Source organism: Pleurodeles waltl, chromosome 4_2, assembly GCF_031143425.1.
Source record: "Pleurodeles waltl isolate 20211129_DDA chromosome 4_2, aPleWal1.hap1.20221129, whole genome shotgun sequence".
NCBI lineage: Eukaryota > Metazoa > Chordata > Amphibia > Caudata > Salamandridae > Pleurodeles > Pleurodeles waltl.
The window spans coordinates 163,338,633-163,364,188 of record NC_090443.1 but is presented as its reverse complement, the minus strand read 5'-3'; the positions used below and the strand labels follow the sequence as shown (position 1 = coordinate 163,364,188).

Below are 25,556 nucleotides of genomic sequence, written 5' to 3'. Positions count from 1 at the left end.
CAGGGAAAACAGTTAAACATTTTTTCAATGGAAATAAAATTAACCTCATAGTTGACAATGAGAATGTGAGAATTGAGAGCACTATGGTGTGCTGTTTGTACGAATTATCATTACTCTATTGGCATACTTTTACATGCCATTGGTAATTCTCACTGTGCTGGACATCTCTCTGCCTGGGTCGTAGGTAACACCAACCATGTTTACATTTACTGTGGGCCGTAACAGCAATAAATCAGAAACAGTCAGAAGAAATGAGACCCCTAGCAAATGATTTCTTTCAAGGAAACTGGGGAATGGTAGTCTGTATGTTTGACAAATGTCTTCTGAAAATGTGAGGGAAGGACGTCTGGTAATGTAAGGAAATGTATCTGTCCATTTGACAAAGGACCTCTAATAATGCAGGTAATATTCTGTAGATATTGTGGACTGCCCATGGAAAAGTAGAGAAAGTCATCTGGATGTTTGAATAATTTACTGAAAAGCTAATTTGGTTCTTTGGTGAAGGCCTTTGGAAGACTAGGGAAATGTGTCAGGCTATTGGGGGAGTCTAGTCTGGGAACATACAGCTCATCATTTCAATATTTGAGGATTGTACTCAGAGAAAGCAGCACATTTTCTAAGAATGTATGTGAAACAGTAATGAGAATGTATGGAGAGACCGCTGGAAAATGTCCTTAGGGAATGTGCAAAAAGTGAAATGGATTTTTCCAAAAAGACCTCAGGCTATTCTGGGACTTCCTCTTGGGATTTGATAATATGCTTCCCAGTATTCGGGGAATATTAAAGATTGGTATAGGCCTTCATAGTACACAATGAGGTACCGAAGGACATTGTGGGCAAAACAAAAATTTACACTAATAGGTCTCCCACAGCAATGCACTCATCTTTGGAGGTATGCCAAAAACTGAAGCTTCAAGGGGAGCTACTTTACCTGGTTTCATCAATATAAACTGCTTCCAGCAATGACGCCGTGTATTCCAGGTTCTTCTTCAGCTCCACAATATTGACTTCGCCATTCTCCAACTGCTTCACCATGTACTTTAAGCTGGAAAGAGATAACCACAATTGTTTATGATGAGCTTGTTGTTTCTTTTACTTTTAACACAGAAGGTACAACTAATCCAACCCTTCCAATTGTATATGACGATATTTTTAGAACAGTTCCTATATTTAGGAAGAGCTACTCGACAAAAACGTGAAATGATTTCATCCTGATATGCTAATGGCAGTAAGACCCATGATAATTACTTGAGGATAGATGTTGAAATCTTTTGAGTACTATACTTCTAGATTAGATTGTAGCAGGGAATATCAAGTCCTGAATCTCAACAGGACAGATTATTGTTACAACAATATCAAGGCACAAAGTTCAAAAGGTAAATGTACACGGAGAAGTAACGATTTACTAATCTTAACTAAATATATATATATATATATATATATATATATATATATATATATATATATATATATATATATATATATATTATAATAATGTATCTATATGTGAAGTTAGATATAGAAAATGAAAGCAACTAACCTTTTGATATTTTTTTCCCTCGATATTGTTGCAACGATATCCTGTCCTGTTGAGATTCGGGACTCAATAGTGACAGCCTACACCCAAATTTGGGTTGCACTCCTCCTAGTTTTGGAGGTATTATCTATTATCTCACTGCATTCAGTTTGGGAAGCCCAATTATCTATGTCCTCCACAGGTACAGACTTCAGAATCCAGGGTCAATTCAGAGGAGTGATCTTTAGGTCATATAGCATTCTCATAGACCTACTTTTTTCAACTCTGATGACAGAAGGATGCAGGATAAGTGACAGAATAAGCTTGCAATATTTCTTTGATGAGGAGGGTTTGACATCTTGACCCACTACCTCTGTGAGACCGTATAAGGGTCTCAGAGAGGTTAGGCTTAAGTACTGTTAAATTAGAATACTACACAAATGTTACTGGGCACTACACAAAATACACATAGTTAATATGGTCTAGACTAGATCTGTTGAAGATGTGGACAAGAGGTTTGGACATGTTGCACATTTTGTGGCTGTGCCCCAACTTTGCGCACTACAGGTCACTAATATGGTCATCCATGAAGACATCATGTAATTATCATTTTCCATATTGACAAGACAGATAATACTGTCATAACATCAATACAGGGAGGACAGTAGTGAGCTGCAATGGCACACTCTGTTAAAAAACTGTTTACTGAGACTCTGGATATCACCAACAAGCCTAATACATTCTGACTGGCACAAATAGATAATGAGAAAGGAATGTTTAATTTATAAACTCAGTGATTAAACTCCATCTTTGACATTGTCTAGGGACATTTTGCGAAATACCTTACTTTACTAAATAAAGAGTGAAACAGTCAACATAACTTGCTATTTGTTACATTATTGAAATCCCTACGTGGCTCACTATGGTTGATGCAAGATTTATTAAATCACTTACAACCTCCTCTCTGATACCATAATCCCAGATTAAATCTGAGTCACTCTTTCTCCCATTATTATTTAGATGTACTTTATTCTGCTTTTTATCACTTAACTAACATTAAACGCTACACATTACATATCACTGAACACAGCTAGACTGCAACAAGGGATCAGCGCGTTCACAACATTTTACAATGCGCATTACAGCACAGATTTTCCTCTCACCAAAATCCACAGTTACTATTCAAAAGCCCAAATAGAATTTTCTTCAGATGTGGATGTATAGTATTTATAACCTCAAAATATGACTTCCTGTATCTTTATTACCTTAGTGGCCAGACACTGGTGGATAGTCTACTTTCTGAATTACCTCCACAACCAAGGCCGGTCCTAGGGTTTGTGGGGTCCCAGGCAGAATAGGAACATGTGAGGCTCGTGTCAAATGTGACATCACAGGAAGTGACATCATCAGTAGGGACATCAACTGAGCATTGATGTTCTGGAATTGTTGAAGCAGCTTTGCAATAATTTACCTGGTGTGGATATCACTAACATGGCTAAAAATATAAATAATAATCCTAATAAAAAATGTACATATTTTTTAAAGCTGCATCGTGAAAATAACCAGCATTAATCAAGCTGGGTGAAAAAGCTAGGCCTAGTTCTCTCCAAAACTGATATGATTGCTACAATGTTCACTAATTGTTTTCAGATTAGGGCCTGGATTAAAATTTCAAGTCAGATTGCCCCAGAAGTGTAGGGTGGGGTGTCAAGTTACTCCAGATCCTCCCTTTATGCTAGTGAAGTACAAGATAAGGCATTTGGTTTTCAGCAGGCATGGGGGATCAACACAAACAGCTACATGCTAGATGGAGTAAGTGACCTGCAAGAACTGCAGCAAACAGAATATAAGAAGAGTAGACAACACAAATGTCATACACAGGTGGCGGTGGCTAATATATTGGCAGGCAGAAGCACCAAAGGCTGGTCCATACCTGGTCACAGAGCACTTAAACATAGCAATTACTTTCAGACTCCATTTTTAAAAGATGCAAAGGATTGAAATAACTTAAATATATATATAATGGATGGCTTAAAGGGAAAACAGTTTGTGACCTGGGGCAAAAAGACTTCCAAAGCTATAGTGGGAGCCAGTCACTAAAGAGATACATGAAAGCAACAAAACAAAGAGGGCTTTCTAAAGTAGACCTTATACAGTTTACAGCTAAATGGAAAGGAAATGTACAATGTGGAATATGTAAGTTGGAAGAGGTGGTGTGTGACTTGCAGACTAATGCTAAAGTAATACCAGAGACTTACAGTTTAAAAATAATTAAGTCACATGTCCTTAATATCTGACAAGACAGTTGCCGAATCCAAAGGCACAGAACTATGCCACTCAACTCAGATTTAGCCTTACAAGTAATAACAAAAAGTGTGCCTGCCCTCAGGTAAACCCATGGGATCTTGGTTAAAGAGACAACTGAATGCAAGCCCATTTCCATTATCAACAAGTCAGTCCAGTCACTCCCCATGTACCTAACAAGACACTTTTGGTCTTCCAGCCTCCAATGACAGATCTCTCGTACCACATCTACCAGCTACCTACTTGCATAGGCTTGGTGTTTGGAAGATCACTCAGTGTGCAATGATGTACTCTATGGAATGTCCCCTCGCTTCTCAGCTGCTCTCCTCCCACATGGCCCCCATGTCCTGTACACTGCTCCTTCTGCCCCTCACCTCCCATAGGAGACCATTTCTAACTGTATTCCTGATAAGCAGTCACTTCCCCAGGCCTCACTATCACTCCTTGAAGTTTGGGATTATTTGTTGTGGGAAGAGGCACACATTATGTGCTTGCCCAGACCAGGCCCATTGTCATTCTGCACATGACAATGAGCCAGGTGTCTTTGTGAGCACAGTCAGGCTGACTCTGTGGACACCCACCTTAAGGCTGTTGCATCCTTTTGGGTTGTGCACCAGCAACCAAGCCAGCCCATTAAGGAGTTCATCCACAGTAATAAAAAAATCTTCTCACCAAGTGGCCTGGTCATTGACCTGTCAGTCAATTGTGGATTCTCTGCCTTTCCTACTTGAATCAAGCCTCTTCTTTGGGCCTCACAGCACTTAAGTCTTGCAGGGTGACTGCTGGCCATTATCACTTTCCAGGACAGTTTGCACACACAGATATTGTAAGACGTTTATTTGGGACTGGGGGACTATTAGTCACAGAACTTAATTTTAGTTGTTTAATTCTATTAACAACTGCTCTAAATCAATCCCTTTTAAAAGACATAGCTAGGCTGGCTTAATAAGGTGCTAATCTAGTATGATAAATATGACATATACGTTTGAGTTTCAATACCGTTATCACATCTTGGAGTGAGCTTTGATGGCTCGCTTTTGCCACCATTGGAAAGACAAGTCTCCAAAATGAATAACACTTAAATATTTGAAAAGAAATAGTCTTAAGTTCTGAAACAGCAATCTCAAACAATGGTATTCATGGCAGATGCTGCCAATTATTCACCTTTTGCCCGTGACCAAAAGAAAATGTCTCAAAATATACTTCAGCTTTTTCCCTTTTACAAAAAAATACTGTGGGACGTTTGGGAAAAATGTAGCAAAGAAATGTCAGACGACGCAGAGAAGTTTTGAGCCAGCTGAATACTTTTTCAGCAGTGAAACAACCACAGCTTGTTTAGTCTTTACATTGATTGGAACATATGACAAGTCCAGAAAGATATTGCAAATGAAGGTGATGGCAGGATCTATGATCTCTAGATCTCTGGTCAAGACATGTGCAGGAAAGGGTCACAGTGGAAGTGAGATTTAATAGCAATGTCAAGAGGAGTAATAGAGTAGACAGAGAGCAGGCAGAAATTTAGCAGACACATTTGAGGCTGGTTCATGATCACAAGCCTTTGTGAAAGATAACACATGCCTCTCAAAACTAAGACTTTTTTACATTGTTTATGTGAAAATAAAGAGTTTTCTTTACCTCTTCTCCAACCTCTTACTTTTTTGCTGATTCTGCCCACTTACATCCTCCTCATGCCTCCATGTACTGCTTTTCACCTTATCTCTTGCTCAGCCTTTTACCTACTTTTGCTGCTTTAGCACCCTCTCTTACATCCACTTCACCCTCCATTATCCCCTGTACCTGTATCTCTCCACAAGCATCCTACATTCTCTCTTTGAATCTGCTATTGTTGCATCAATCTTTCCCCTCAATGCTCTACTCCTTTTATCTCATCTTTACGCCCAACCTCTCACCTTCTCTTGCCTCAACTTTTATACTGGTTCTGCCCTCTTTACATTATTTGACCCCTTTTCCCTCACCTGTTTCTGTGAGTTCTACCTCTCTTACATCCACATTTTCTCTCCATTTGCTGCTCTTTACCACTCTTCTCCCCAGTCTCTTACCTTATTTCAGCTGTTCTCTTCCTTTGCATTTATGTCTCCCCTTCCACCCTCATACTCTTCGAATATTTTTGGACATTTTGCATGGATTCTGCCCATCCTGACATTACTCTCTTTTGCATGCTGTTATAGGTTGGCCAGCCACTGAAAACTCGAGCCAGAGGCCTACCTGTGGTCAGTTCAAGGTGTCCTTGTAACCCGAACCCAAAATGAGCCGAGCTTTCACAGGAGGCGATGTGTCCTAGTGCCTACAGCTGCTCACCCTGCACCAAAGGCTTAGCATCCTGTGAATCCAGGCAAACGTCTATGCTGGAAAAATATTACTATAGTCTGTGTCTGTTGTGAAGTGCTCTTATGTCCATTGCCAATGTTTGTGCTATGTAAAAACTGCAAAAAATACTATGTGGACCTTGCTAGTCACCCAGATGTCAGTCACATCCCCCAAGAATTAAAGATGAAGCATTAAACTTTCATGCCATAAAGAGATACCAATGTAGTGGCTGAATTTCACAGTTAGAATCTGGAAAATCTAGGATCAATCTTGGCTTCCCTGCTTGACAAAATTGTGTGATCCTAGACAAATGCTTTATTTCACCAACCTCTGTTTCATTATCAGACATAAGAACACATTCAGATATGTAAGGGTGTGTGCTGTTCAAACCTTCATTTGTTTGATGTAATAGACTATAATTTTGCTGCATGCTTAATAAGAATGTAGCTCACATACAGAGTACACATGAACTCTGACATGCCTCTACTGGAACTATTCACTTTTATGGTTGCTGCGTTTACCACATAATTATGGATTTGTCGCGTTTGTGACATAAGACATCTGCTCCAAATTCTGTAGCTTTTTTTAATAAGAAAAATAATTTTGTTTCTAGCTCAAACCGATTAGAGGTTACTAAAAACACAGCAACACTTGTCGCTGCATAGTGGAAAGCCCTTCCCAAAGGTTACTTGGTCACCTTTATATTGCTTACTGCTGTATTCGGATTAATGACAAAATAATGAGGTAATACTATCACAAAATGTCCCACGATCTGCCACGTAATTTACCCTTCCTTGCTACATACATTAGTAGTCCCAGCCATCTAATTTGGCACTTTCTTGCCACATAAGCCCTGCTCTTAATTCACTAATACCATCTTCATCAGGACAGGGCCTGCAATGTTGCAAAAAACTCTCACTTTCACAAAATAGATGTCAATGTAGTGATATAATCCCATGTACCAAGGTAAAATGCTTCTGTGTGTTAAAGACGTGTATTTGTGTTTCTTTTAAAAGGTTGATGATGCCAGACTCCTTCCTTCCATCCTAGGTAATAGGACATTTTTATTTCTTTTGTTGTGAACCCTGCCATACGCTTTGCTTTTCATTTACGCAAGGGCGTGGCTCACTTCACACCTAAGGGCCCATGTAATCATTGTTATCATGCAGATGCAGCAATTAGGATTCTGATGCCCTTTCAGCCCATGGATAAGAGGCTCAGGGGAGGGGGCATCCTCCCTTGGGCGTTGCAGTGCTCCTTGAGCTTCGTAACGTTGACGGTTTTTTAACAGGAAGTGCGAGGCCCCATAGTTATGAGCAGGTCCGCGGCCCTTGGCAGGTGCCCACACTGCCCATACCTTGCGCTGGCCTTGCCCACAACACAAGGTTTACATGGAGGTAATTTTTACAGATCGTCCACTCATGGACAATATTCTTATGGGTGATGCTTCATTGCATTTATAAACCTATTTCTGATTACCAACCCACTCCAAATTGTTCTTTTTTCAAACTAGATGGAATACGAGTCCTACCTGAAATATAACATATTCAGTGGACACCTGATTACATTAACAGATTCACACCGGTTATCCTCCCACAGCTGAAGCATTTACTTACGTCGTAGACGTCATGTGCTAGTCAGTTCATATAAAGAATGGAGCAGTCCTGAACATTGTCGGCTTCAATAAGGATCCCGGTAACCATGGACTTTTTAGTCCATCATGGCCTGAATCTGGTGTCATTTTGCTTTTCCCAAGCAGGGTTCATTCCTGTAATGCATGACACGATTTCCAGTAAGCATTGTGGCAGAAACACGTTATCTCTTTGTAGTTTATTCAGTAATCCAGATCGCCCTCTTTAGTACCTGAACTGAAGTCCATTGAGTAGGTACTCTTCAGATTTCAGCTTCAACTATGATCTGACCTAGAAGCCAGGACCTGGTAACTAGTTACAGAATACCTGGACAGGGGATATTTTTATTTCTAAAAACTAACAATCTGGGCCCAGAGGCTTCCTCTCCATAGCCTAAAGGGACTTTTAGAATGTCTAATAGCCTAATTTAAAGTTTGACAATTAGGACATATTGAACTTGTAATAGTGCTGACCGAATAGCAATCAAGGTTGTGACAGAGTACACGTCCACCAAACTTTAAGTCTAGACCCTAAGGGCCATATTTATACTTTTAAACGCACAAATGCGCCAACGCAGTTGTGCGTCAAAAAATCTAACGCCGGCTAACGCCATTCTGAAGCGCCATGCGGGCGCCGTATTTATTCAATGACATTAGCCGGCGTTAGCCGGCGGAGCTGCCTGGTGTGCGTGAAAAAAAATGACGTACACCAGGCAGCGCCGGCGTAGGGGAATATGGAGCTTGGGCGCCAAAAAATGGGGCAAGTCAGGCTGAGGCAAAATTTTCGCCTCAACCCGATTTGCGCCATTTTTTTTAACTCCCAACCCCCATTGAAATGACTCCTGTCTTAGCAAAGACAGGAGTCATGCCCCCTTGCCCAATGGCCATGCCCAGGGGACTTCTGTCCCCTGGGCATGGTCATTGGGCATAGTGGCATGTAGGGGGGCACAAATCAGGCCCCCCTAAGCCACAAAAAAAATAAAAATAATTACTTACCTGAACTTACCTTATGTTCCCATTGATGGGTCCCTCCATCCTTAGGCGTCCTCCTGGGGTGGGCAAGGGTGACTGGGGGGGTCCCTGGGGGCATGGGAGGGCACCTCTGGGCTCCTTCCGAGCCCACAGGTCCCTTAACGCCTGCCCTGACCAGGCGCTAAAAAACAATGCAAAAGCGGCTGGACGTCATTTTTTTTGACCCGCCCAATCCCGGGCGTGATTTTTGCCCGGGAGTGTAAATACGGCGCACATGCCTCGGAGTAAATTTTTTAGACGGGAACGCCTACCTTGCATATCATTAACGCAAAGTAGGTGTCCACGCTAAAAAGTGACGCAAACTCCATGGACTTTGGCGCTAGACGCGTCTAACGCCAGAGTATAAATATGGAGTTAGTTTTGCGTCGAATTTGCGTAAAAAAAACGACGCAAATCCGGCACAAACAGAGTATAAATATGCCCCTGAGTCTACATCACCAGCTGTGTATATCCTCTACCATCTCTCGTCACAATGATCAACTAGCTCCCTTAGAGTCAATGCATTTTGTACATCAGCTACTGTGGTACTCCTAAAGTAATAAAAAAAGCTTGTGGATGGCTTTAATACACAGTGACACATAAAGAACATGATGGGAAAAGAAGTGATTCTGTTCTGCTTTTAAAGTTGCAGAAATAAAAATGCAAAAAAGTACAAAAATGCATGTTTTCAAATAAATACATTCCTCCCTGTTAGTGCCTTTTAGGAAAGCCCCTCTCAACAGAGATGTGAAACTCAATGGGTCACAATTTCGCCTGAGTCTAGCTCCTCCTACAGAGATGTGTTGCTCAAGTGGAGAAAACTTGGTTGAGTCTTTTGTAGTCGCTAAAGTTAAGATTACCAATACACACCATATTCCAGTTTTGTCTTTCTTCTGCAAGACATTTTAATTTAGAACAATCTATTTGACTAATTTGAGGTGAACAGGTGTATAATTCCCAGAATACAGGGAATTGTTAAATCAGTGCCCGGGTATGGAATATTGTAAGAAATTGGGTTATCGATTGTGCAGGATGTGATGTCTGCGCAAGTAATAAGTCCAATGGTGTCCTTACTAGGAACCAAAAACCCATTGTAGCACTTGACTCTCTCAGGGTAGCGAAGCAGAGCAGTCTGAGGCTCACTCAGGGAAGGTGGTGTGGGCTAGTAAACTCTAGAAGCTGGCTCGTAGCAACAACACTGAATACATTATGGTCCAGTCGGCGCTTTTTCTTGGAAAAGGATAAGTACATTATTTACATGGAAACTACTGAACACTACACATTAAATAACGAATATATACTTCATGCAGATGGAAATACCTTTGGTGACATCCTGACTCACATTTGACCCCTTGTGGAGCACAACCCCCAAAGTCACAATACACCTGCTTATACCAGATGTAACATCACAATATAAGGTGGTGTAATTGTAAACTAAAGAGGCCTATTTACTTTGTCAAGGGGGTCTCTGCAGTCAGATATAAAGCAAATGTAGTGGCTTGGTCAAGGGGGACAAGGCAAGCCTATTGGCTTTGTCAAGCAGTCACCACTTTGAAATGTAAGGAAAGTCTATTGACTTTGCCAAGGGTCACCACAAAAATATATAAGGCAATAATCAAATATTAGGATTTCCCATTAAAATAAAAAAAAACTGTATTTACGTTTAAATGTATTTACGTACTGCATTGTTCATCACCAAAAATGCCTGTAGGAAGTTGGCTCTGTATGCACTATTTCAAAGTAAGGAATAGTATGCACAGAGTCCAAGGGTTCCCCTTAGAGGTAAGATAGTGGCAAAAAGAGATAATTCTAATGCTCTATTTTGTGGTAGTGTGGTCGAGCAGTAGGCTTATCAAAGGAGTAGTGTTAAGCATTTGTTGTACACACACAGGCAATAAAGGAGGAACACACACTCAAAGACAATTCCAGGCCAATAGGTTTTTGTATAGAAAAATATATTTTCTTAGTTTATTTTATGAACCACAGGTTCAAGATTTACATGTAATACTTCAAATGAAAGGTATTGCAGGTAGGTACTTTAGGAACTTTGAATTAGCAAAATAGCATATACAGTTTTCACATAAATCACATATAGCTATTTTAAAACTAGACACAGTGCAATTTTCAACAGTTCCTGGGGGGAGTAAGAGTTTGTTGGTTTTTGCAGGTAAGTAAACCACCTACGGGGTTCAAGTTTGGGTCCAAGGTACCCCACCGTTGTGGGTTCACAGCAACCCCAAAGTTACCACACCAGCAGCTCAGGGCCGGTCAGGTGCAGAGGTCAAATTGGTGCCCAAAACGCATAGGCTTCAATGGAGAAGGGGGTGCCCCGGTTCCAGTCTGCCAGCAGGTAAGTACCCGCGTCTTCGGAGGGCAGACCTGGGGGCTTTTGTAGGGCACCGGGGGGGACACAAGTCAGCACAGAAAGTACACCCTCAGCAGCACAGGGGCGGCCGGGTGCAGTGTGCAAACACGCGTCGGGTTTTCAATAGGTTTCAATGGGAGACCAAGGGGTCTCTTCAGCGATGCAGGCAGGCGAGAGGGGGGGTCCTCGGGGTAGCCACCACCTGGACAAGGGAGAGGGCCTCCTGGGGGTCACTCCTGCACTGGAGTTCGGATCCTTCAGGTCCTGGGGGCTGCAGGTGCAAAGTCTTTACCAGGCGTCGGGATCTGAGGAACAGGCAGCCGCGGTCAGGGGGAGCCTCGCGATTTCCTCTGCAGGCGTCGCTGTGGGAGCTCAGGGGGGGCAACTCTGGCTACTCACGGTCTCGCAGTCACCGGGGAGTCCTCCCTGAAGTGTTGGTTCTCCACAAGTCGAGCCGGGGGCGTCGGGTGCAGAGTAGCAAGTCTCACGCTTCCGGCGGGAAACACAAGTTGTTTTAAAGTTGCTCCTTTGTTACAAAGTTGCAGTCTTGGGTGAACAGAGCCGCTGTCCTTGGGAGTTCTTGGTCCTTCTAGAGCAGGGCAGTCCTCTGAGGTTTCAGAGGTCGCTGGTCCCTGGGGAAAGCGTCGCTGGAGCAGTGTCTTTAGAAGTGGGGAGACAGGCCGGTAGATCTGGGGCCAAAGCAGTTGGTGTCTCCGTCTTCTCTGCAGGGTTTTTCAGCTTAGCAGTCCTCTTCTTCTTAGGTTGCAGGAATCTATTTTCCTAGGTTCTGGGGAGCCCCTAAATACTGAATTTAGGGGTGTGTTTAGGTCTGGGAGGGCAGTAGCCAATGGCTACTGTACTTTAGGGTGGCTACACCCTCTTTGTGCCTCCTCCCTGAGGGGAGGGGGGCACATCCCTATTCCTATTGGGGGAATCCTCCATCTGCAAGATGGAGGATTTCTAAAAGTCAGAGTCACCTCAGCTCAGGACACCTTAGGGGCTGTCCTGACTGGCCAGTGACTCCTCCTTGTTTTTCTCATTATCTCTCCTGGACTTGCCACCAAAAGTGGGGGCTGTGTCCAGGGGGCGGGCATCTCCACTAGCTGGAGTGCCCTGGGGCATTGTAACACGAAGCCTGAGCCTTTGAGGCTCACTGCTAGGTGTTACAGTTCCTGCAGGGGGGAGGTCTGAAGCACCTCCACCCAGAGCAGGCTTTGTTTCTGTCCTCAGAGAGCACAAACGCTCTCACCACATGGGGTCAGAAACTCGTCTCTCAGCAGCAGGCTGGCACAGACTAGTCAGTCCTGCACTGAACAATTGGGTAAATTACAGGGGGCATCTCTAAGATGCCCTCTGTGTGCATTTTTTAATAAATCCAACACTGGCATCAGTGTGGGTTTATTATTCTGAGAAGTTTGATACCAAACTTCCCAGTATTCAGTGTAGCCATTATGGAGCTGTGGAGTTTGTTTTTGACAGACTCCCAGACCATATACTCTTATGGCTACCCTGCACTTACAATGTCTAAGGTTTTGTTTAGACACTGTAGGGGCATAGTGCTCATGCACCTATGCCCTTACCTGTGGTATAGCGCACCCTGCCTTAGGGCTGCAAGGCCTGTTAGAGGGGTTATTTACCTAGGCCACAGGCAGTGTGAGGTTGGCATGGCACCCTGAGGGGAGTGCCATGTCGACTTGGTCATTTTCTCCCCACCAGCACACACAAGCTGGCAAGCAGTGTGTCTGTGCTGAGTGAGGGATCCCTAGGGTGGCATAAGACATGCTGCAGCCCTTAGAGACCTTCCCTGGCATCAGGGCCCTTGGTACCAGGGGTACCAGTTACAAGGGACTTACCTGGGTGCCAGGGTTGTGCCAATTGTGGAGACAACGGTACATTTTAGGTGAAAGAACACTGGTGCTGGGGCCTGGTTAGCAGGGTCCCAGCACACTTCTCAGTCACGTGAGCATCAGTATCAGGCAAAAAGTGGGGGGTAACTACAACAGGGAGCCATTTCCTTACAATGCCAATAAAGCATTTGTATTTAAAACAACCTTACGTTTCAGAATCTTTCTTTACACTCATTACACAACTTAAAGTGAAACCAGATGACCAACCATTAGAGGTCCCTGCACTCAAGTGCTCGAGAGCAAAAGCTCTAGCTTTATGACTGTTTGAAACTAAGAGGCAGACTCACCAGAGGTCATAGTTTTGCACCCCAAAGAAACATTGGGTATTTTTAAAATGCTTTATTAGTTTTTTGATTATAAAATAAACAATTTGACAGTGGAGTACAAAATACAGAATAGAACATAATTTTTAAATTAATTTTGGGTGAGGGATACTGCACTACTTGCAGTCTCTGGCAGAGCACTTTAAGATTACATTGGTGGTGGTCCTTCACTCTGCACGGCACGATAAGACAGACAAACTGTACAAAGTAGGCCACATAGGGCATTATAGGCCACTCCAGACCCAGTTTTGTGAATGAAAAATGAGGGCTTGGCCCACATTTTTCTTTATGTGTACGGCCTCGGGCCACACATTTCTTTATGCTTTCCTCTTTGTTTTAATGAGTGCTCTGGTCACCACCAGATGCCTACAACAGGGGAGTACACTACAGACAGTCCTGAGTTCATCAGGGGCATCAGGTTGCTTTTTTTCTATGTATCCATGATTCCAGTGTTGCCACCATCCAGGTACAAAGTCTTGCTTTCTGTGTCTCCCATGTACAGGGATTTATAAAGGTGGCTGGACAGTTCTAGATGCCAGGCACCCATGGACAATCCCAGGATGTTGCATCATTTCTCCACCCCTGTCCCAACACTCCTACACAGCATTCTGATGCAATTTAATAAGGCGAAACCCTTCTTCCCCTGATCATAGCTCCTGTGCCCACCTAGAGATTTAACTGTGATAATGGGCAAACTTTCCTTTGTAGTACACCAAAGGGGTTCTTGGGTAGTTACCTCACCCACTGGCTTTGGAGCCAAGTTGGTTAGAGAGGCAAAGGAAGTGGGCAGGCCTGGTGCCAGGGTTCCCTACTTCTGACAATGAAGGCCGCTTTGGGGGGTAACTAATCATTGGGCACAGCTTGCATGCCACCTGTCAAGGGAAGGCCAGCAACTGCCCACACCCAAGCCGTTTGTGTTGTGGAAGCAATGCACATCTCACCGCATAGGAACCATCCAGCTGCAAGGTGATGGTTGAATACATACACGTTTTGGGCAAAAACGTGGGAACTTGTTAAAAGTACCAGTTTGCTTAGTAGTAAGACACTATTTGATTTCACCATTATATTGGATTTTGGATAATTATAAAAATGAGTTATTGAGTTATTTCTCCAGCTGCTACAAATCTGAATTTAGTATTTATTAAATGTTTCCTTATGGGAGCAGCCAGCCTTGCTACAGTGAAAATAGCTTTTTGGGATATTTCACTTTTAAGGATATGTTCAACATTAACTTTTACATGTTCTACTTTCAAATATTATGCACCTTCCCTTTATGGGCAATAAGGTCTATAAAGAGAGGTCACTTATTAATATTTACACAGAACATTTAGGTCTGTCAAAAGAGGTTATTATGACAGGTCAACCTAGTCACTTAAAACTCCTACAGGCATGTCACGTGTGTGCATCTGCCAGGCTGTAAACAATGGTAGTCTCTCACAGGAAGCACGCACGTGCCTCTTACTATATCTATGCCGCTGCTGCATCATCTTAAAAAAGTGGCCACTGGCAAAAACACGCTCCTTCCAATTACTGTGAATTTAATATGAGTGAGGCCTAGGTAGTGAGACTCATGCACAGTAAGAGTCCAAAGAAGAACACCCTAATGAACAGGCTGAAAAACAGAAATACATAAAAAGGAAAACGGGGTTCTGTGACATCAGGAAGAGCATGATTGGCAATTTTAGCTCACTCCAAAAGGCCTTGCAGTCTCTAAAATAATTAGTGTATTTTTGTTTGGCACCCCTCGACATCAGGAACATGGCAGGAAAATAGATGTTTTGTTGAGGAGGGCTACCAACAGCAGCAGTGTACCCCTGTAAGGCAATTGAGCCCCACAGTCATTTTTGGACGTTCAGCCTGAGTGAGTCTCCTGGGTAGCAAAGAATGACCTGAGGAGGGGGTTGTGCCTGGATTTGAGCCCTCGTGGAGCATATGCTTTTGCCCAGAGGCTCTGGTGCCTATGGACATTTTTTTGTTAGGTTCTCTTTGGTTGCAAGGAAAGTTTGTTTATAATGTAGAATTAAAGTCTTAACATGAAATTTTCAATGGCACACTAGATGATTGTCAAAATCAGTGCATATTTTCAATGGCGCCTATAATGTTTTTCCATTCCTAAAATGTTTTTAATGAACGCTTTTAGTTCTATGGTTGAAATGAATGGTGACAGCCTGAAAAAGCCAGAAAGCCTGTCTTCTAGTTAATACACACCCTTCTGTTGCACTGTGTGTATGAGGAACAGATTGTTTCTAGGGGTTGCCCATTTGGCATTTCTTTCTTGTTTACCACCTGTCGGCTTTGGGGCTGTTTAGAAGGTGTCTCCAGAAGCATATTCACCTGCCAATCTGTATATATTTATCAATCTGTTTGTAGTTTTTAGGTTTGTGTGTAATACGTACATTTTCCCTTAAAAAAATTAAAGTAGCGACTAGGCACTGGTATTTGCTGTGTTACCGGGTAATGAGTCTCGGACCAGGAGCACTTCCACGTGGACTGGTCTACCTCACTAACCTGAGAGTCAAGTGCTAAAAACGGCGACTTGGTTCCCAGTTTGGAGGCCCCAGGACACCGGAGTCTCAATATTCCAGCTGTTACACTTGGGGCACAGGATCCTCTGACCGCCTGGGCCCTGGCTTATGCTAGATTTCTCAGGCTGCATTAAAGGCTTTGGGTCTCTTATGTTGGCTTAAAGCCACTTTACTACAGGTGTTCACATTCCTCTTAATTAGTCCCCCGAAGGCTCAACCATGTTTCATTTTTTGAAATTTATAGTTTATTATTTCTCACAAACAAATCTGACAGCAAAACAGACATTGGGGGTCATTCTGACCCCGGCGGGCGGCGGTCAAAAGACCGCTGGTGCTATTCCAACTTTCCCGCTGGGCCGGTGGGCGCTACCCAAGGTAGCGCCCGCCGGCCCAGCGGGAAAGAGGCCTGCAACACTGAAGCCGGCTCCGAATGCAGCCGGCGGTGTTGCAGGTGTGCGACGGGTGCAGTTGCACCCGTCGCGCTTTTCACTGTCTGCTAGGCAGACGGTGAAGAGCAGACTGGGGCCCTGTTAGGTGGCCCCTGCACTGCCCATGCCAGTGGCATGGGCAGTGCAGGGGCCCCCAGGGGCCCCTAGACACCTGTTCCCGCCATCCTGTTCCTGGCAGTAAAAACCGGTAGAAACAGGCTGGCGGGAAGGGGGTCTGAATCAGCAGCGCCACCATGGTGGATTTGGGCAACCGGGGGAAATCCGTCGGGAAACCGGTGGACCCGGTTTTCTGACCGCGGCTTTACCGCCGGGGTCAGAATGGCCCAGGAAGCACCGCCAGCCTGTTGGCGGTGCTTCCGTCGTCCCTGGCCCTTGCAGTCTTTGACCGCCAGGGTCGGAATGAGGGCCATTATGTCTATGGAGGGAAATACATAAAAGCCAGACTATCAGCAATATAACCAGGAGGACTAGCTTGCAATACCTGTCATTTGTTCAGCACAAGCACGCCTCGACAGATGTACACTAGTGAAAACGAGAAAACGAAAAACAATAAACTAAAAATCTGCAAGGTTCTCAAACGGCACTACAAGTATAATCATTAAAATGACCACGGTCCACTGCATGCAAATCTTTCAGATTGTTATCCAGATGTATTACATTTCATATTCAGAAAGTATGGGCAGGACATACTACAACGTGACACAGATGGAACCTGCTCAACCAGTGTTGGATGAAGTACTATGTGGATGTTACAGGGCACTGTAACCTAATGGCAGTCACGCCCACTAGGATATGGGAACCTAATGCCACATGATGTATCCACATGTAAGCGGCGCAGCTTTCAAGCCGTACTAAGAACATATGTGAACTCCCAGCAGTAGTTAATTTGCACCCGAATGCTTTCACAGGCCAAGATTAATAACTTTCTTTTTGAATGGCCATCGCGGCATTGAAGAACCTCTAGTAAATAGTTTGAGTTGAGGGCCATGAGCAAAACTTTCCTGACCAAACCTCTGTTATTATAGCGTTTATTGATAGTTCGAAACATTAAAAATACATCCATAAAACAATCAAAAACATTTGTGATTTAAAACAATGTGAACAAAAATAAATATTTTAAAAAGTCACATACAAAAATTAATCAAGCAGTTACAATCGCATAAAGGACAGAAAAAACATCTGGAACATAGCTTTATACAATGTCTACACTTTACATCTAATTAACCACAATCAAGGAGGTGTTGCTCTTACATACTCTATGTGCTTCGCCTCTGGTTATAGACTGATATATCTGCATATAGAAACAATCCATTTGGACCTCGGATTCGCTTATAGGAAGCAGAAAACCACACAATTTCATCGCTTTCGCGTATGGTTTTACAATGAAAACAGTCACTAGAACCCTGGTTCGTCTTCCTCCCATTAACGGTAAAGGCTGTCACAGGGAGATACCCATACCTGAATTAAATAACAGGACCGAGCACATGTCGGGCAAGTAAAACCCAACAATTCCTCAGCCTTACAGACAGTTGTGTGGAGGAGAAAAACACGTGTTGAGCGCCCTAGCAAGGATGACTGACCCCTACAACTACTAGCGTTCTCTTTCACCAGTGTTTTAACTCTGGCGGCATCACCTCTCTGAATGAATTGTGGCTCGCTCCAGAATTTTCCTAGCCCAAATTCAGACCAACCCTTTTGGAGCACCCCTAACCATCCAACTTTCCCTGCCCCATTAGCCAAAATGACATCCTGCAAGCCCTCCTTACGATGGTGCAATTTATCAGTGCTCCAGATTCGAATCATGTACGATAGAGGTCTTAGCACTACCAGTGACAATATCTTGTGGATTCCTAAGTCCAGGTGGAATGGAACCAGTGGTGTGCCTTTCCCTAGGACCAAAAGGCGTATAAAAACGTTGTTTTCTGCTATACTCAAGGGACTGGGGTTACAATTGCCCCATAGTTACACCCATACAATGCAGCCCCCTTAGCTTGGGCTTTATAAATTTCAACTGCTGGGCGTACAGGGGACCAGGCTGCTTTTTTTGACAATTTTTTGTATGCGACCAGGTCAGTGTTTCACAATTAGGTTGCTCTTCGATATCTGCAGGTCTCAAGATCCGGACACGTTGAACCTGATGCCCAGATAATCACACTCAAGTACTCTTTCCAGTATTTGAGGTCCCACCTTAATAACCTCTCTTGCACTTCCTTTCTTGGTGTAAATCATGTATTTGGTCTTGGGATAATAATTTCAAGACCAAAATCTCTGCAGAATTGATTGAAACTGTCTATCAGATTTTGCAGCCTGCCCTTGGTTTTGGACAGCACCAATGTGTCATCTGCAAAGAGGAGGGCAGGTATTTTTGACCCCGCCAGGTAAGGGGAAGCATTGACACAATTTGATAAATAGGCAATGCAGTTGTTAGTACAGAAGAGAAAGATGGTTGTGGCAAGGACATAATCCTGGCGTACACCTTCCCCTCATGGAGTGATCTAATCAGGTGAAGGAGATCAGGCAGGGTCCCCTTTCCAGTAGCACATCCCATGGCTTCTCTCTGGGGACCAAGTCCAATGCTGCACACAAATCAATAAATGTCATTTAAGGATAACCCTTGCCAAATCCACCGCCTTCCATTTGACCAGGAGAAACTGAAAAACCTGGTTGATGGCACTGACCTTGTGCCTGAATCCTGCCTGGAGACCTGAAAGGTTCTGGTTTTCCTCCCACCAGTCCAGCAACTGGTCAAGTACCTGCTTGCAAAAGATTTTTTAAAGAGTGTCTAGTAAACAGAGAGGGCGGTAGATGGAGGGTACACTAGGGTCCTCCTTTTTAAACCTGGTACAGTCTCTGCCCCTTTCCTGGAGGGAGAATTGCCCCTTCCACAAAAATGGCATAGGAGACCACATTAATATATTTTAACTGATTTAAAAACATCTGCTGGGATTTTATCAAGACCCAGGACTTTCCCGGGCTTGAACAAGACCACCGCTCAGTCGGTTTACTCAAGAGAGAAGATTACTGGAGGGGGAGGGAGATCTGGCTCTTTATACTAGGGGACCCCCACACCCAGATTGGGCATCAAGTACAGAAATTGGGGGGTGCAATCTTCCAAAATGGGTGACCCAGTCACAGGGTAAGGTAGATGTTTCTGCAGGTTTCCCGGATCTCCCTTCACTCCTGCTAACCATGGACCAGAACTTCTTCAGGTCGTTAGTTACTGTGGCATCTAGTAAGTCAACCCACACATCATCCTCCAATGCTGCACTTTATACTCTTATACTAGCCTGATAATTGACCCTATGCTACCTTATAGCTTGGCTATCTCACTTTCTATCACTTGTAAGAGGTTTATCTTTGATCGTATCATTGAACCATCCCTTTCACAGCTTAGGGCAGACCCCAACCTCTTTGGTTAGGAAAATACTGAATGGTGCTCAGCAAGGATCAGGTAAGTTTTTTCCTCAACTGACACATATGCTTTCCATATGGATAGCCAGGATTGGATTTAGGGAGCTAACTACCGCCTGTGAGAAGCCTACTGTTTCCCATCTCTCATTCCTGCTCTTATTTGTGGCTGCAAGCTGATTATAGCAGTACTCTGCAGCTGCAGGACACGTGAGAGTCATTAATACTTTTAACTTTAGTGGTAGGGGGTTGTGTTTGCTCTCTCCTCTCTCTACTACACCCATATGGTCCAGTTTACTCCACAGTCTAACACCCAGGAGGATATAATCAATCAATTGTGCTATGATAGGCGCCTCGTCTAAATGTTGGGGCAAGAAACTTGTCTGAGCGGGAGCACCCATAACAAGCCCGAATACCATGTGTAATAGTGAAATCCACAACTTGCAGCGCTGCTCTTGGAAAATGCCTCCTACTGTGGGGGCTTGGTCCAGGATATCCCATGCCAGGATCTCTTCTCTAAACAAGTCGCTGGCCAAACTGTTCGGCTCAAAAGTAAGGTTAAAGTTCCCAGCTGCAAGCATGTGGTGGATGCTTGTATACTCTACTGTCTAGAAGTTTCAGTGTTTTGAATTCTTGTCAATAAATACGCCTCCTAATATAGACTTTACTAATCATGAGGGTTTGTGAATTGGTCCAGAGAAATTCAATCCTTGAATATCAGGGGAGTCCAGGTGGAAGGGCGCAATTGAATAGGATAGGGTTGCTTGTACCAGCACTAATAGTCTACCAGAAGGGTGCACAGCAGTAAATTTAATGGCTGGGACGCTTCAACTTCTGTAGCCACACCTGCTCACTTGCTCTAATGACCATGTTTCTTGAAATAGGCAAATATCGCAGTTATCCACAAATGTGCCCCAATCCAGATCATCCAATTTACAGGGAATTTCAGCAATATTCCAATTTAGCAGGAGCATTTGGGGTGGAAGGGAAGGGGGTGATGCAGATCTCAGAACCATCTATCCGGGGACATTCTGTTGTAATGGGGGCGCTGGTAAGATGTCCAAATTGTTATTGGTCAGAGAACCTGTCTCACCCAAATGGAATCTATGCTAATAATCTAGGAGCAAAAAAGATATCTATACTAGAGCTTCCACTTGCACTAGCTGGGTCCACTATCCCGTTACTAGTGAGGGCCCTTCTCATTAGAAAGGGGTCAATCTACCTCTATTAGTGGAGAGGGGAGATTTTATTGAAAAGGGTTACTCCACTGGTCAAATCCTCTGTTACTGGGGAGAATTTCATGCCAACCTCTCTAACTGGATATGATTTCCTGACAACCTCCCTCTGAAGAATTTCCTGACAGCCCCTCTCACTGGCTACAATTACCTCTCTTGCTTCTAGGAACTCCCTGCCCACTGCTAGTTTTCTCCCACACGCCATTTCTTTCCTCTTCCCTTTGGTTTTCTTTCTGTACTGGAATGGATTTTAAAGATAGTGTTTAGTGATATTTCTGTAGTATGTTGTGATTCTACTGGGATAATTTTGATGCATCCTCCATGTGTGGATTCTTAATGAGTGGCCAAAAGGAAGGGTGCATCTTTTTTATGTTTTCTGGAATACCTGGCTCTGCCTGAGAATCCAACAGCAGCCATTACTCCTGGGGGTATAATAGTGAGCTTCGAACTCTGGAAGGCTGGACGGGAGGTGCCTGCTCTCACAGTGACATCCTTTGCTTTCCACAACTGTACAGGTAGGATATCATTTGCAAGCTAGCTAGAGGTGGACATAACTGGTGAAATTCTCTCTAGTGTAAATAAAGCAAATTTACTCACAATATTGCATAATTGCGTGAGAAGCGTGACCCGGCATTTAGTGCTATTTCCTTAATGCAAAATGCACCCTTGCATCCAAAAATGGCCTGAGGATGCCTTTTGCACTAAGAAAATAGCACTAAATGCTACAGGATATTAACTGCAGTAGGTGGCAAGCGCTCACTCTCTTAAATCAATGTTCTTGCGCTCTCGTGGAAGAAATTTTGCCTCACATTTCTCTTAATTACTCAAACTGCTATAATCTCGTAATTTCACATCACAATAGTAAAGTGTAATTACTGAAATTACTCCAGTTACTCCGGGTAATTAAAATTTCGTCCAAGCCTAAAGACAGCTTGATTTCTTTATGCACGTACTGTGTAACACTACCTTGGGCACCAAGGTATGAACAGATATATTTCTTCATTTTGTAGCCAATCATATGAAATCATGGTCTCAAAACACTGCTCAAATTTACTACATGAATGAGTCAGGTTCTGTGCAGCACGCTCAGTGAACTATGTGGCTCTGGATCTCTGCATTTGTTCTTAGCGTCGGCTTGGTGGGGTGGTGTGGCCTGCAGGCTTTACAGGACAGTTTGAGTTTACCAACTCAGCTAAGGGTGGTCGGGAGGGCATTAGCTCACAATCCACACTCAGCTCTCTAGTCTCTCTACTAGAAGTAGTGGCTAGGAGAACAATTCTGTGCAACTGGAATTCTGGTTTTATGTAAAAAGCATTAAATTGATGCTTGTACTTTAGTGAAGGAATCAGATTTTGGCTAATGAGTTTCAGGAGGAGTGAAAGATTATTTGGAAGGGAAGGCCTGGCTGCCGGAATTTTGTTGGCTGTAAAATTAGATTGCTATAATAATCTCAAATTCATGCTGTGTCATTTGTCAATTTATGGGACGGTGTGGGTAACTACTAAGGAATACATACCTGCAAATTAATTTATAGATTAATTTTACTGAGCAAGGAGGTGTGGGGGCTTTGGGGGTGTGTGGCCACGGGCCCATGGTTACCTAAGAGGCACTCTGCCCATCACCAAACCCCTGCCCTCTCCAAAAAAATCAAGTCAAAAAAAGGTTGTTGTGTCTGTCCCCAATGTCCTGGTAATGGACATCAGCTGCTTACAGCAACCAAAAGCAAGCTGGTAAGCCACTTTGTGGAGTGGTTTCCAGCTTGCCTTCCCTGCTTCCCTGTCACTGTATGATTTTGACTCCTCATCAAGTGACTGTGTGAAGGGAACCCAAATCATGTGACACACGGTGGCACCATGTGAGTTGGCAGGTCTGGGTATACATGCATGCTAAAGATAGCAATAAGTGCATATATACATGTTTGTTCTTTGTGCCAGGAGGCTTCAGGCCTCGAAGAACAGAGTTACCCCTAAGGCTAGACATGTCTCATAGGTTTGTGCTGTAGAGAGCAGAGCTAGCTCTCTGGTTACACAATACAAAACTCACTGCTTTTCAATTTTGGCAGAGACTCCTTCATTTACACAAATCTCACTAGTTCAATATGCAAACATCAGATCGTTCCCTCAGGAAGCACATTAACCGATTTATTTCTCAGAAAAGCAGACCTATTTTTCAGATTAACCACATCTCAAAGGCTTGAACCTTAAACGGCAAACTTACATTTCAGGTTTCAGTTTTCATTGGTTTGACTTTAGACACTGAAGTTATCCATCATATTTAAAACACTGGAGAAACAAATGTTACTTATAGCAGTAGAGCTATGCTCATGTTGCTTAGATTCCATATGTTTACAATTTAGACAAAAGATATAACTCAGTTCTCGCATATGTACTTATAATTATCCTGCATGCTTACACCACTGACAGCAGAGATATTTCCAGGTTTGTATGTGAGAATATCATACATAGAAATATAGGGGCTGATTCTAACCTTGGCGGACGGCGGAGGCCGTCCGCCAAGGTTCCGCCGTCAGAACACCGCACCGCGGTCGAAAGACCGCGGCGGTGATTCTGAGATTTGCCCTGGGCTGGCGGGCGGCCGCCAAAAGGCCACCCGCCAGCCCAGGGCAAATCAACCTTCCCACTAGGATGCCGGCTCAGAATTGAGCCGGCGGAGTGGGAAGGTGCGACGGGTGCAGTTGCACCCGTCGCGTATTTCAGTGTCTGCTAGGCAGACACTGAAATACTTTGTGGGGCCCTCTTATGGGGGCCCCTGCCGTGCCCATGCCAGTGGCCCCCAGGGGCCCGCGGCACCCCCTACCGCCATCCTGTTCCTGGCGGGCGAACCGCCAGGAACAGGATGGCGGTAGGGGGTGTCAGAATCCCCCATGGCGGCGCAGCAAGCTGCGCCGCCATGGGGGATTCTAAGGGCAGCGGTAAACTGGCGGGAGACCGCCGGTTTGCCTCTTCTGACCGCGGCCGAACCGCCGCGGTCAGAATGCCCTGCGGGGCACCGCCGGCCTGTCGGCGGTGCTCCCGCCGACCCTGGCCCCGGCGGTCTTAGACCGCCGGGGTCAGAATGACCCCCATAGTGTTAAATAATGCAGTACAAAAACTATTGTAGCGAGAATATTGACTACCAAAGTATTCTGAAGGTAAGCATTTACAGGTAAATGTAGATTTTCTATCATTTTAATATTCTCAACTCCACATCAATATACCTTGAAGATATATATATATATATATATATATATATATATATATATATATATATATACAAGGTAAATGTATATGATGTTAAGTATAGTAATCTTCTACTCACTGATATATATACACCAGCTCCTGTGCGCCCCCCTTCCGGGTCATATATGGACCCAGACACCATCACCTCCTTGGGGCCATCCCATGCAATTTAAAGGAGTTTAAAGGAGGGAGGGGGTGCGGCCTCCTACCTGGAGCATTTAATGGCCCTGGAGACTGTCACCCTCCAGGTCAGGCTTTTGCTATCTCCTGAGGCGCCCACTCTCTGGAGAAAGCTGTTTGCTTTCGCTTGGCAGGAGCTGACAGCTACTTTCAAGCGAGTGCAAACACTAAGGGCCTGATTCTAACTTTGGAGGACGGTGTTAAACCGTCCCAAAAGTGGCGGATATACCACCAGCCGTATTACGAGTCCATTATATCCTATGGAACTCGTAATACGGTAGGTGGTATATCCGCCACTTTTGGGACGGTTTAACACCGTCCTCCAAAGTTAGAATCAGGCCCTAAATCTGCTTTCAGCAAGCAGGAGCTGTCAAGCTGGATGCAGAGTTCTTTTCTGTTTCCCTGTCCGCATAAACAGATGAAACAATTGCTGCCACACCCAGGGAGCTGCAGTTCTAGCTGCTCCTTGTGTGCAGGAGCAATGGTCAGCAATGGTGTGCAGGCGCAGGATGCAGGATGCAGGGAGCCTAATGGGACCACCAGGGACTTGAGACTCCCCCTGTTGTCCCCATCGATGTGTGATGGGTGCCATGGGTGGGCCATTGGCACCCAGTCACTAGTGGCCGCTCCCCAAAGGATGGGGTCCCGACCTTTCTAATTATGTATTTGGCCAGAGGGAGCTGGTTTTCCACGCAGACCCTTTACATTTATTGTAAGTTAGACCTGGAGAGGGAGTGGTCCTGGGGCATATTTAAGCCTCAGGAGGGGGACCTGCGCTGCCTCCCTAATTTTTTTAATTTAAGCCCCCGGGAGGTGGTGGTCCCCAGGGCTCAAGGAGTGCAATGGAGGGGGGTCTGCAGGTCCCTCCTCCTTAATAACAAAAATCCCCAGGTATGTGGTGGTCCCTGGGGTCCTCAGGAGGGGGGCCACACATGCCCCGTGTTTATTTTTTCAGATATTGGGATGCCCCTAAGACCTAGCCCACCCAGGGGCTTTTTGGAAAACATGCACCAGTGCCCACACTTGTTTTGTTGATTTTTTGCTGCAAAGTGTCAGCAAATTTGTAACAAAATGTTTTACTAAATGCTTTTTTAGCCTTAGTGGGGTCCCCCTTTTCTTTCTTTTGGCAAGGCTTT

The 25,556-nt window shown here is 44.2% G+C and overlaps 1 protein-coding gene across 3 annotated transcripts in view; it reads right to left on the bottom strand.

The window, feature by feature from the left end:
• PDE1B (phosphodiesterase 1B) overlaps positions 1 to 25,556 on the bottom strand; it is a 1,852,897-nt gene that overhangs the window by 858,894 nt on the left and 968,447 nt on the right. For all 3 annotated transcript variants that reach the window (XM_069231031.1, XM_069231030.1, XM_069231029.1), the window contains one exon: positions 932 to 1,045. In XM_069231031.1, coding sequence (XP_069087132.1) covers positions 932 to 1,045 — 114 coding nt within the window. The remainder of the gene's footprint in view (positions 1 to 931; positions 1,046 to 25,556) is intronic.